The sequence below is a fragment of the Euleptes europaea genome, chromosome 7, assembly GCF_029931775.1.
Source record: "Euleptes europaea isolate rEulEur1 chromosome 7, rEulEur1.hap1, whole genome shotgun sequence".
Classification (NCBI taxonomy): domain Eukaryota; kingdom Metazoa; phylum Chordata; class Lepidosauria; order Squamata; family Sphaerodactylidae; genus Euleptes; species Euleptes europaea.
Genome location: NC_079318.1, coordinates 84,256,651 through 84,270,564, shown reverse-complemented (window position 1 = coordinate 84,270,564; position 13,914 = coordinate 84,256,651). Strand labels below are relative to the sequence as shown.

The window sequence follows — 13,914 nt, the reverse complement described above, 5'->3', positions numbered from 1 at the left end:
ACACTCCATCTTGACCAAGTATCGAGGGACAACGAGAGAAGTCCCAGCTCTGAAACCCTATGTAATTGAACTTTTCTGAGGTCTTGTAATTCCAGAGTGGTGTAGTGGTTAGGAGCAGCGGACTCTAATCTGGTGAACCGGGTCGGTTTCCCCTCTCCTCCACATGAAGCCTGCTGTGTGACCTTGGGCTAGTCACCGTTCTCTCAGGACTCTCTCTGCCCCACCTACCTCACAAGTTGCCTGTTGTGGGGAGAAGAAGGGAAGGCAATTGTAAGGCTTGCATGACGTTTTATGATTTGATGGCATTGTTTTTATCTGTAAGCCACTTCGAGCAGGACCCTGGGGCGGCAGCAACATACATTTCCTAAATTAAATAACAATGGGTAGCCGTGTTAGTCTGTCTGTAGCTGTGTGCAAGAGTCCAGTAGCACCTTAAAGACTAACAAAATTTCTGGCAGGGTTTGAGCTTTCATGAGTCACAGCTTCAGATACAGCTAGACTGTGAGCCCGTTTATCCTTAAGTAGAGAAGAGTGAATTCAGACATCCAATGACAATAGTATTGACATTTAGATGCTATTGCCATTGGGTGTCTGGATTCACTCTTAAGGACAGATGGACTCACATTCTAGCTGTATCTGTGACTCACCTGCCAGAAATTTTGTTAGTCTTTAAGATGCTACTGGACTTTTGCTCTTTTCTACTAAATTGAATAAGTTAGACACATTCACAGAAGGTAGGCCCGTCAATGGCTATGAACCATGATAGTGCATGCGTTAGAAATAGCTGGACCTTTTGGGAAATTGTGGGGAACATGGACCATTTGTTAGACCAAAAGGGCTCTTTTTGTGTTCTTAACTCTGATGAATGGGATTTTAACAAAGAAGAGATGGTTTTTATATGCCGACTTTCTCTACCACTTAAAGAATCAGACCGGCTTACAATCACCTTCCCTTCCCCTCAACAGACACCCTGTGAGGTAGGTGAGGCTGAGAGAGCTGTGACTAGCCCAAGGCCACCCAGCTGGCTTCGTGTGTAAGAGCGGGGAATCAAGTCCAGTTCACCAGATTAGCCTCCGCCGCTCATGTGGAGGAGTGGGGAATCAAACCCGGTTCTCCAGATCAGAACCCACTGCTCCACACCACCCCTCTTAACCACTACACCATACGGGCTCTCCCACAGCACAGATTTTAAGACAAGGTAAGCTGCAGTACTGCAGTCCAAGCTCTGCTCATGACCTGAGCTTGATCTCAACAGAAGTCGGTGTCAGGCAGCCGGCTCAAGGTTGACTCAGCCTTCCATCCTCCCGAGGTGGGTAAAAGGAGTACCCAGCTTGCTGGGGGTAAAGGGAAGATGACTGGGGAAGGCACTGGCAAACCACCCCGCAAACAAAGTCTGCCTAGTAAACGTCGGGATGTGATGTCACCCCATGGGCCAGGAACGATCCGGTGCTTGCACAGGAGACCTTTACCTTTAAGTTAAAACAAATGACCAGAAAGAGGCAATTTGCTTTTAAATACTTGCTTCTTCGGCAATACGCTTTAAGTCCCAGAAGTGCTAAAGTGGACTGCGACATCCTCCCACGCCCCAGCATTTGAACAGGCCATCCTCCACGCGCCCGCTCGCTCGCCCCTCTCGACAGGGGCGGTCTCCAGCCCTCTTGCATCCCCTCCTCTGAATTAAAAGGCGCCACCCGCTCCAAAACCCAGCGACAGTGCCCAGCTCTGAGGCAAGCCAGCCTCTTCTCCCGTTTGGAGCCTAGCCTTTCTCCCCCACTTAGCAGCCTTTAAAAATTTAATAAGCAAATAATAAATTTGGGAAGGAAGCGAGGGGAGCTGTCACTTCTGAATATGAAGGGCGCCGCCGAAAAACCGCCTTGGCTTTCGCACTGGGCCCTCATTAACTCCCTCCCTAATATCTCCCCCTTCCCAAGCCAGAAAGTTCCCAGTCTATGAAGCCAGGCCAGGATACAAAGATGGCCCATTTATTAACTGCTCTCTTCAGGACTCGTTCCCATATGTTTCCCCTCCGGGCGGGAGGGGGGGGCAGCTGCAGTCCTTCCCTCTCTGCCCCCCCCTCCAGCCCCACCTTTCCTCTGCCTCTCTGGGGAAACAGTTGGGTTCAAAGGGTGACAAATGCAGTGCCATTATGCGCGGGGTTGTGGTCACAATGGGTTTGTGGGGAAAGGAGACCGGGAGGGGGGGAAAGCCCTCCAACTGGAGGAGGAAAAGTAATCCGCTGCAACCGAAAGACTGTTTAATTAGCAGTCCAAAGAATAGCAGGTGAGGGGTTGAGAAGGGATGCAGGAAGTCCTGGGTTCAAATTTCAACAGCCACAAACTCACCACGAACCTAATAAAAGGAGACATAGGCATCTTCCCGGTGTTTTTTAAAAACCAAATCATACATGTTTTTTATCTGTAAAATATTGGCTGGTGCCCTTCCTGTCTGACAGAGACAAAAATAACACCTCCTGGGGCCAGGCAGCCCCTCTTTTCCTCCCTCGACCCCACAGGTGAGCACATACCTGTTTATTTGCCAAAAGGGCCTAAGTAACATTTGCTAAAGGTTGCATCATTGCCAAATGCCCTTCGGTGAGGGCTTTGAAATATCTTCCTCTCAGGGGGGTTTCCCCTTCCCCTCCATTCCCCTCCTCACTAATTTCTCCTTCGCAAGTCTGACTTCATTATTTCTCGAATGCAAACTCCAGTGGGGTAGCTGCTGGATGAAGGCAATATAAACAAAAGGAAAGACTCGCTGTGAGATCCTATACAGGGTTACTCGACTGTAAGCTCCTTGAAATGAAGGGATTTAGAGTGGCGTAACTCCTTAGGATTGCAGTGCAAATGGTCTTTATACGTGATTGATCAGCCGACCGTATTAATAAACTTGACTTGGTTCGGTCTTTAACCTGCCACAGGGTCTCTATTAATTCCCGAGTTGGTCCTAACTTGTGGCTGTTACTTTCTTAGAAGGAACTGTTGCGAGAGTGAGGTTCGATCCAGTCAATAGTTGGAAGAAGGTTCTCGTAGATTATCCCTGCAGTCTTTTTGAGTGGCTGCCGATATTATCTCTGTACTGGAAATCAGTTGCAATTCCCTTAGTGACTGAGTCAGGTAATTAAGGATGATGATGGAGTGAGATCCAGAAAAAATACTCAGTAGAAATGGATCAAGGGTCTTGGCTGATTTTATGCATCTATGTACCTATACTATAAGTTCATAGAATCATAGAGTTGGAAGGGACTACCGGTTCGATAGTGGATATTTTATCCCTACAATACCTCCATAAGTGCCCTCAGGTCGCAAACAACTTATGGTGACCCCAGCAAGGGGCTTTCAAGGCAAGTGAGAAGCTGAGATGGTTTGCCATTGCCTTCCTCTGCAGAGTTTTCCTCGGTGGTCTCCCGTTCAAGTAGCAATCCTACTTAACTTCCAAGAGCTGACAAGTTCCGCCGACCAAGTGACATTTATGTCATATCTGGCCCTTCAGTTCGACACCCCTGTTCTAAACAAAGAGGATGGTGTAGCACTAAATTTCAATGAAATCTGCAAAAATTGGTTTGATTTTCTAAAAAGAGTGTGAACTTATAACAGGGGTGGGGAACCTTTTTTCCACCAAGGGCCATTTGGATATTTATAACATAATTTGCGGGCTATGCAGAATTATCAACTTAAAAATTAGCCGACCAAGCCCCAAGCAGGCAGCTGCCCCAGATGACCCACACACACACACGGGCAAGCAGGCAGACATCCAACCAGTGGCGCACTCGCCCACCTGGTGGCACAGGATGGTCTGTTGCACCAGCCGGGCGTAGCCATCCAGCCACATGCCAGAGTTGCTCCTGCTCCGCATCGTCGGGGCCAGATTCTACAGCTGGCTCCTGCTACCTCCGCCTGCAGGGATGAAATGAGGACACACTGGCTAAGAACTCACTGCCTGCCCCCTGCGCATTCTGGCCCTGCCCCCTTTAGCCCCTCCATTTTTGCCACTTCTGCCCCCAGCACTCTTGTAGTACGGAGGGAATACGTTTCTCCATGGCCCGGGTGGGAAAGGGTTAACACAGTTCCTTGGGGGGTCCTAGGCCTAGCAGCTCCAAAGCTAACGACTCTTCTGCAAGGGGGGAAAAGGTTCCTTTTCTCGGCAAAACACACTCACATCCGCCTTGAATAGAGCCTATTCCTGTCTGCAGGAGGGGGCGGATCGCCAGTCTTAGATCCTTCTGAGCTAGAGATCTGCCAGGACCCACAAAGGGCCGGACCAAATGGTTTCGCAGGCTTTAAACAGCCCCCGGGGCTGACGTTCCCCACCCCTGACTCATAAGGTGGGCAGATATCTTCTCTCCATCCCCCACTGCCCAGGTGGCCCCACCTATCCTTGCTCCCCTTGCAAGAACAATTGGGATTGTGGTCCTCACCAACCCAGAGCAGGCACATCTTTTACAAAGCTTTTTTTTTTATGCTTCCAACGCAGCAAGCTCCATTGCAAAGAAAATTGTTGACTTTCTGTCTGCTTTTGTATAATTTCCCCTGCTGCTGTCGCTAATTACCAAAGCAAAGATAGCTTGGATGAAGGAAATTCTCCCCTGAGCCTGAATACGGGGTCACAGATCATAAGAGATGGCAAGACGAGAAGGAGAGAAGCATCTCTCAGAAAAGGATGCTAAATTGGTTCCCGTGTATGTGGAAAATGCTTTGCAAATTAATCAGTCACAGCTCCACGTGTGTGCTTAACAGAATTTAGCAACTCTTTTCTCCATTCTCCGAGGTGCTAAAAGCGATCCCAGGGCCCAACAATCAAAATGCAGAGCAGGGGGTTCAGAGAAGTTATGTTTGAAACACTAGACGAAAGAAAGAAGAGTTGGTTTTTATTCCCCGCTTTTCTCTACCTTTAAGGAATCTCAAAGCGGCTTACCTTCTCTTCCCCTCCCCACAACAGACATCTTGTGAGGTAGGCGGGACTGAGAGAACTGTGACTGGCCCAAGGTCGCCCAGCAAGGCTTCATGTGAAGGAGTGGGGAATCAAACCAGATTCATCAGATTATGGTCTGCTGCTCTTAACCACAACACTACGTTGGCTCTCCAGCTTTTGAGTTACTCAGAAATCTTTGAGGCAAGTTTGTCAATGGCTATTACTAAGGGTCCTGAGATGGAGCCTCCATGTTCAAAGGGATTATATCCCTGACTACTACTTCCTGGCTGGGAGACGAACGGTGGTGAATGACCATACTTTAATACTGGATTTACTCATAAGGAAGACAACCCTGAAAATAAAAAATAACCCCCTCAAAAAAGGTTGTGCACTCAAAAAACGCTTTAAGAATTACTGTACAAAACTGTAACTTGGAGGTAAATTGGACATACCCTTCTTTTTCTTGAAGGCACAGGTGAAAAAAGGAACCCTAGTCTTTTCAGGTAAATAGGGTACCTGACATGTGAACTTCCTGCAAAAAAAAAAAAAAACACTGGATATATCCATCACTATGAGCTCTAATAGCTAAGTGAACCCTCCCTGTTCGGAGGCATTCTACCTCAGACTCTTACGCAGCTGGGGGCAAACAATGAGAGAGTGCTACTGCCTTTATGGCCTGCTTCTGAGTTTCCAGAAGTGCATAACAGGCCCCTATTGAGGAAAGGATGCTGGATTGTGCATGTATGTTAAATGCTGTCAAGTCGCTTCCAACTCATGGTGACCCTATGAATTAATGTCTTCCTGGATTAGATGGTCTGATTTGGCAGGTTTCTTCTGATGTTCTTGACAGGAGCCCCGCCCTTACCATGGGGGAGACACACATGCGCACACAGCTAAATAGGAAACAGCCAAAGCAAACAGACAAGGTCTTAAAGTAAGGTTTCACCCACCACTGCTTATTAGCATTAGGGATGCTCTAATTCATGCAGGAAGTCTTGGGAATAGGAGACTTCAAGTGCCCCAGCTGTGCCATGGGAGGGTTTCCCCCATGTTGCAAGAGCTCAAGGCTGGTTAGAAGCAAAGACCTACGACTGAGCAGCTTCTCTCAGAACCTTCTCACGGTTTTTGAACTGGAGCACCAGAGAGAGAAGGCACACTCCTGGGGGCCCAGCAGGATTGCAGCTCACAGCCAGCATGTGCTTGAGCACATAAGGCAGCTTCATTTGTTCAAGGAGGAATGATACTCTGCACGCGCTTAAGCCAGCTCTTTCCTTTTTATCCCTTTACAAGCCACAGGACTCTGTCCCCGTACTGAAAAGAGAACCCACTACAGAAGTGTGCCCTCTTGGTTATTATGATCTTAGCCACAACCATGCAGTTTTGAAGAGATGAGCTATTCATCACATACGCACAAAATTAAAACCCGGAAATTAATGAAATGCGAAATGTATTTGAGTTGTCGCTGCCGGATTGTTTCCTCTCATCTCCAATGAATGTGTGCATCACCCACTACAAACATGTGTGGAATAGGCATTTTAAAAGAAGCCATAAAGCAGATGAGCCCTCAAAACTTAAGTCTCTGGCCCAAAGCCAGAGGGACCCATAAGCCGTAGATCTAATTGGCCACAAGAGCATGTGGAAAGGTTTTTCCTCCACTAGCAGTAGTCCAAGAGCCAGCGTGGTGTAGTGGTTAAGAGCGGCGGACTCTAATCTGGAGAACTGGGTTCGATTCCCCACTCCTCCACGAGGCCTGCTGGGTGACCTTGGGCTGGTCACAGTTCTCTCTGAACTCTCTCAGCCCACGTGGAGGCAGGCAATGGCAAACCACCTCTGAACGTCTCTTGCCTTGAAAACCCTTTGGGGTCGCCATAAGTCAGCTGTGACTTGACAGCAAAAATCACACATGCGTACAACATTGGTCCATTAACTGGGGAGCTGGAGGCAAAGAGGCTGCAAGAACAAGCTTTGATCCAGGAGACCATTGGTTTAAATTTAATCACAGCTGAACTCATGCTGTAGCTTTAAGGAAGCCACTCTCTCATCCTTCCCCAGTCTGCCATAAGGGGATGATAATACTGGGCTACCTTACAGGGTCGTTTGTAAGGACTACAAGAGAATTGAATGCTTGACTTCAGCAACAGGTACGTAGAAACAGACTCAGCACATGAAGCTGCCTTCTACTGAATCAGACCCTTGGTCCATCAAAGTCAGTATTGTCTACTCAGACTGGCAGCGGCTCCCCAGGGTCTCAGGCAGGGGTCTTTCACATCACCTACTTGCCCAGCCCCTTTAACTGGAGATGCCAGGGATTGAACCTGGGACCTTCTGCATGCCAAGCAGATGCTCTACCACTGAGCCACGGCCCCTCCATGGCACAGTTCCACTTGTTTAAGATCATATGCAATACCTAGCACTTTCCTCTCTATAGTTTAGTGGAAGCTGTTGGGAGCCACTCCCCCAGTAATGCTAGCACCAGCCTAGTGCCAGCATCGATTAGGTCTTCCCCCTCCCCCAGGGGGGGGGGGATTGATTACACGCCATTTGGGCTTCTTAGGATTATTTGTATTTATTTTAATCTGATATCAACATTATGTATTTATATACATTGGATTTTAATCATATATGTTATATGTTGATAGCCAGCCCTGCTGCAAGCGGGGGGGAGGGGAAGAAATAAATAAAATAAATAGTGCCTAGAAATTGCTTGCATAATGTCTGACTTACCCTAAGAGGCTATCGTGGTCTTTTTTCTCTCTTTTTGGCATTTTCACTTATGGAAGAGTTCCGGCACAAATAGAAATTTTGCACAGGATCCAACCAATGTATGCGCAGCATTTTGAGCGCTGAAAGCGCTATATAAGTGTCGTATATTATTACTGAAACCTTCGTGAAAAGATGGTAAGCTGCAGGCTTTCCAAATAACTTATGAAACTGCCTTACACCAAGGCTAGGCCGTCTAGCCCAGTTCCCTCAAACTGGTCGCAGCTCTCCGAGATCCAAGTTAGGGCTGTTGAAAAAAAAATTCAGCAAAATTCGGATTCGGCAAAATACGGCCCATTTTGATTCGGGAAATGCCGAAGTCCGAACTCCCCCGATTCGGATCCATGAAAATCGGCACACAATTCGGAGTTCGGGGAAAAATTCAGCCGTTTAAATTAAAAACACATTTGCGCCTTTCTGTGGCTCCGGGGGGGGGGCATGTTTGGAGGTAGAGGTCCCAAAATGTCAGCGTCGCTTGAGGGGACCCTTCTTGCAAGAACCTCCAAGTTTTGTGAAGATTGGGTCACGGGGTCTGAAATTATGGGGCCCGGAAGGGGTCCCCCCATCCTTAGTGTGCATCTTAATTCCATTCCCTCATTAAAATAAAGCCATAAAGGTCCCCCCCCTCTCAAACCAGTACAGCTCGGCCCCAAACGGGGAAAAAACTAAGGAGGAGGCGGCGCGGGTGCCGAGCGGCGCCGGGGAGAGACTCACGCAAGCTGCACCATTGCACTCAATCCCAGGCTAGGGGTAAAAAACAAAAGTGGAGCACAGCACTCCCGCAGAGGCGAGCGGGCACACACCCTCTGCAGAACGGGCGAAGCCCCCCCCCCAACCAGTATGGCTCAGCTCAACCCCAAATGGGAAAATAACCAAGGAGGAGGAGGCGCAGCCCAGGTGCCAAGCGGAGAGAGACTCGCTAGCCGCCCGACAGACTCCACTTTAAACTTTAACACCAGAACACCTACTCCCACAGAGGTGAACGGGCACACCCCACTCAGCAGAACGGGCGAAAGCCTCCTTTGGCTTCCTCCCCCCCACAGAAACTTCTCCCACACACACACACAGACTCTGCTTTCCCCCCACACACACACACACAGGAGAAAAGGTATAGAGAAAAAACCCCAAAATCAAACTGTGTGGATGTCTTCCAGCAGGAGCATGGAGGAGAAGTAAATCCAATCCTATTCCGGTAAGCACCAGCAGCTCGGCCCAGTCAGGAATCGGATCTCTCAGCAGCACCGCCACCAAATTGGAAGGCAATTAATACAGTCGGGATGGGAGTTTTTAGACTCTTCTCCTGGCCATTTCAAAAGTGAGAATCTAATTGGCCAGAAGACCCAGCTTGGCCACCATTGGCCGCGGGAGAATGCTGCTTACTGACGGTTATGCTGATTGAGCGCCTAAATTTGCTGAATTTATTCAGCGCGCCCCGAACAGCTCGCCGTTGTTTTCCCGCCTTTTTAATTCGGTTCCATCCGAACTGAAAACCACAGAATCGGGGAAATTTTCGGTTTTTCGGTTTGGGACGAACCAAATCGATAGCCCTAATCCAAGTTAATTTACCTCGCCGCCAAAGATCCTTCCATCACGAGGAAACAGCAGGGATCAAACCTTGGGACTTTCAGCCTGCCCATCCAAAATAAGAGCACAGCTAGTTTACTACACTATATATGCCTTCAGGGTGCCCTGACCTGGATGGCCCAGGCTAGCCTGATCTTGTCAGATCTCAGAAGCTAAGCAGGGTCAGCCCTGGTTAGTATTTGGATGGGAGACCACCAAGGAATATCAGGGTTGCTGTGCAGAGGAAGGCACTGGCAAAACCACCTCTGTTAGTCTCTTGCCATGAAAACCCCAAAAGGGGTTGCCATAAGTCAGCTGCGACTTGAAGGCACTTTACACACACACATATGCCTTCAGGTCCTTGATTTAGGACAGAGTCGAACAGAGAGTCTGCCCAAGTGGAAAGGCAGACAGAAGCACTTATCCATTTTTTAATCAGTTGTGATTTATATTTTTCTATAAGATCTTCTTTGATTACTCCATTGATTTCACACTTTCCTGGATGTTCTCATGACTACCACTTAATCTTTCTGCTGTCTGGTAATAAGGCTGTTACTCTATCCGTAGTTTACTACTTAACAGCTGCTTTGAAGATACGCCGAAAGTTATAATCAAGTTATGCCTAAATGCTAATTTTTGCAGTGCCTGTATGCAAATGAAGTAGAACTGGGTTTAGGACAACGGTTCTCTCAAACTTTCTGGAATGGTGACCCACAGTTCTAGGTTTACTTGGTAGCGGGACCCACTAAAAATAAAAACACACCCCACAAATCATTAAAATGGCAAAAGCCTGTGACGCAGAGGTTGGGAAACACAGATTTAGGAGATGGTTAGAAGGAAGGTTTATCAAAGGAGTGTGCGAGGCAAGCATTTGGCGCCGGGCTTCGGTGTTTTCCAGAATCTGCGGCAGCTCTGGCTGGACAGCTTTGGGTCGCAGCCCATCCCACTGCTACGCGACTTTCGGCAGCCAGCAAAAGGGGGGTGGGGAGAGCTTACTGCGCAGTCCACAGGGAGACCTGTTGGCTGTCCAGAGGGTGGTGGAGGCACAGACAACAAAGGCAGCTGCTTCCCTGCCTTGCCAGCCGTCAGCTCCAAGGGCTGGCGGTGGTGGTGGGGGGGGAGAGAACAGTTGAAAGGGTCTCTGTCTCATTCTAAAGGGAAAAATAACAGGAAATTAAAAAAACCCAGCAGAACCTGTACGAGACCCGATGAGCTATATAAGGGGACCCATTTGGAAGATGACGTACCGTTCTAGTTATCCTGAACTCCAGAAAAAGGGGCCACCAAACTGATCAAAAATTGGCAGTTATCTTCCATATGAGCAAATGGAAAAGCTAGAAGGGCTTTTGAGTTTAGGGGAATGAAGTCAAATAAGGGGATATTACACAGGTTTTTAAAAATCACACATAGGCTATGAAGAAAGCAGGAAGGGGGGGATTTTTCTCCCATAATCCTAGAGTAACTTGATGGGCTATACATTCAGAACAAAGCCTTTCACAGAACACATTACGGGACTAGATACCCAGAGGTGAGGGCTGCTGGCTTCAATGACTTTCAAGGGGGATTAGACAAATCCATGGAGAAGAGCCTCTGACAGATACGATAGGAGGAAATGGAACCTCCATGTTCAGAGGCAGTGTACCCCTCAATATCAGATACTGCTAACAAATAAGGGTGTTTAAACCTGGCCTTTGTTCCTAGTCATGTATCAAATGGGGTGGGTGATACAGCAGAACGGGCACAGGGGGGAAAGAGTAGCTGCAACCCCCCTCCCCCCATACCCATGGATTCAACGTCCAAAAGCCACATATGCTTTTCTGGCAGCTGAGCACAATGCTGATAAATCAGAGCTTTGTTGAGGAGAAAAGCGTGTGGGGGAAGGAACAGTGGAGTGGCGTGTGTTTAGATCCTTTACCCACACTTTGTTTGCTTCTAGAACTTACCCCTCTGATGGATCCTGCGGCCATCAATGTCTGACTGATCAGGAACCTCATGCCGCAAGTGTAATTTTGATGCACGGCTTTCGTGAATTTGTTATTATATTTTTATTTATTTGAAACATTTATCTGCTCGCCTTGCTCCTAAGCCTTTCGTGGAAGCACACAAACAGAATCCTCACCCCTCCTTGTTGGAAGACAGAAAGATTAGAGGGTACAGAGCAAAAATGAGCCTTCCGCGAGCTCAAACTCAGGTTGGGTATGGGTCTGAAAAGAGGATTCAGCCTAGAGAGATGCGAGATGTCTCACCGGTAGTTCTCCGCCCTACAAACCCTACAGTCTGACTATATCGGGCGCTACCAGATACTTTAAGGCAGGGGTGTCAAACATAAGGCCAGTGGGCTGGACACAGCCCCTTGAGAGCTCTTATTTGGCCCGTGAGTCAGCCAAGGCAGCCATCCACCCCACTCCCGATCTGGGCTGGCCAGGCATGGCCCGGCCCGACCCGACCAAGTGACATTTATATCATATCCGGCCCTCGTAACAATTGAGTTCGACACCCCTGCTTTAAGGTAAGCTGCGAAATTGGCTTTCAACAGCCGCAATTATTCAGGAAACTGAATTTGAACACACAGTGCCAGGATCACAGGTCATCGCCATCCCTTCTTCTGCGAGCTGGATGCGTAGTAGCAGTCTCAGAATTTTCTTGGTCCTTGTTGTAGCCGTGCATAAAACAAAATGCACTCAACAGTTCGGGCAGCCTGATGAAAAACGGCTCTCCCCAAGTCCATAAACACAAAGACCCTGTATTCCTTGGGTCATCCAAGGAACGAAAAGAGAAAAGCAATGGGATCGAAGGATTTAATTAGTAAGTAGGGTGATTTTTTTTAATTAAACCAAGCTATTTATATCATATGTACAAAAAAATTCCAAATTTAAAAAAAATGATATTTTACACCTAACTTCCTGTTTCCCACCCCACCCTCCCAGGTCCAGGTTCCGGGTCCTTCTTTGTTTGCATCTTGATAATTCAGGTTTGGAGGAATTCTCCAGATAATCTGCATCTTTATGGGGGGGGGGAGTGGAGGAAGGGCCAGAGATCTGAAGAAACTGCAAAAAAGCCCCCACCCCCAATCCATGCTGACCCCCAGAGATGAAGATTCAGTATCCGACTCGCAGTCTCACCGCGTGGGCATAATTCTCAAGGTACCCGATTCTTCCTTATTGTGCGGCTGTATGGAGAGGATAATCAAGGAGATGGGGTGGGGGTGTCCATGAATCGCCGCTATACCTTCATCCAGTCAAGGTTTTGGGCGGGGGCCTCCTTCCAATTCCACTGTGCACAGCAACCAGGGAAGAGACTCCAGTGTTGCGCTACCAAGCTGAGTCAAGTCGTCTACCTGTCCGTCATCTCTTGCCCAGTTTTGCAGGCCTCATGGGGGAACCTCTCCCCCCATGGGGCAGTTTCAATATGCCGTGGCTCCAGAGTCCGGCGGGGTTGCGAAGAGCACGTCCGCTTTGGCGTTAATGAAGTAGGTGGCGACAAACGAGACAATCAGGATGACGATGCCCACAATGAGCGTGATAATCTAGCGGAGGAGGAACCGAAACGATGGGAGAAATGAATTAATAAAAGGACGTGGTTGTATGACCGGGAGCCAGCATGGTGTAGTGGTTAAGAGCGGTGGTTTGGAGCGGTGGCATCTGATCTGGAGAATTGGGTTTGATTCCCCACTCTTCCACATTAATGGCGGATGCTAATCTGGTGAACTGGATTTGTTTCTCCACTCCTACACATGAAGCCAGCTGGGTGACCTTGGGCTAGTCACACTCTCTCAGCCCCACCTACCCCACAGGTTGACTGTTGTGGGGAGGGGAAGGGAAGGAGTTTGTAAGACTGTCTGATTCTTCCTTAAGTGGTAGTGAAAGTTGGCATATAAAAACCAACTCTTATTTTTCTTCTTACTGAGGCCCCAAGGGGTTGAGATCCTGGCCTGCAAACAGCAGGTGTGCAAAGGACCTGACCCTCAGAGTCCACCTTCCCCCACCCTGCAATCTTCGCAGAGAAGCATCTTTGAAAGTGGAGGCTGACCTTGTCAGATACAAGAAAAGGAATTGGTTTTTATACCCTGCTTTTCTCGACTTTTAAGGGGTCTCAAAGTGGCTTACACTCCCCTTCCCCTCCTCACAACAAACACCTTGTGAGGTGGGTGGGGCTGAGAGAGTTCTGAGAGAACTGTCGCTAGCCCAAGATCACCCAGCAGGCGTCATGGGGAGGAGCGAGGAATGAAACCTAGTTCACCAGATTAGAGTCCGCTCTTAACCACTACGCCATGCTGGCTTCTCAAACTGAGCCTCGATCTTCCATGGAAGACATATACGGGAGAAAAGATTTGAAGTCACAGAAGCCAGAACAACTGCTGAATAATGGGCCAAATAACACGGTACACTGGCAACGCGTGATCAGGTAAGCTCAACGTGTACTTTAAACTTAAAGGGGGTACAACATGACTCACTTGTGATTTGGCGCAAAAATCAGAGTAAGTCATGCCGAAGAGGAATATGCACATGAGTGCTCATTCACTCTGCATGGATTGTGCAAAAGGTTCAGAATTCCAGCATGCCCCTGATGTCGGTGTTCAGTACCCTTAATCCTTCCAAGATTTATACACACTGGGATCTAAGGTCCGGGCTATAAACACAGCAGAACCAGGTGGCAGAATCCTGAAGTGATAACATTTATTCT

The 13,914-nt window shown here is 48.3% G+C and overlaps 1 protein-coding gene across 1 annotated transcript in view; it reads right to left on the bottom strand.

Moving 5' to 3' along the window:
• Positions 1–12,634: 12,634 nt before the first annotated feature.
• NCSTN (nicastrin) overlaps positions 12,635–13,914 on the bottom strand; it is a 38,419-nt gene continuing 37,139 nt past the window's right edge. Inside the window, 1 exon segment of the mRNA XM_056853455.1 lies at positions 12,635–12,757. Within this exon segment, the coding sequence (XP_056709433.1) occupies positions 12,635–12,757 (123 nt within the window).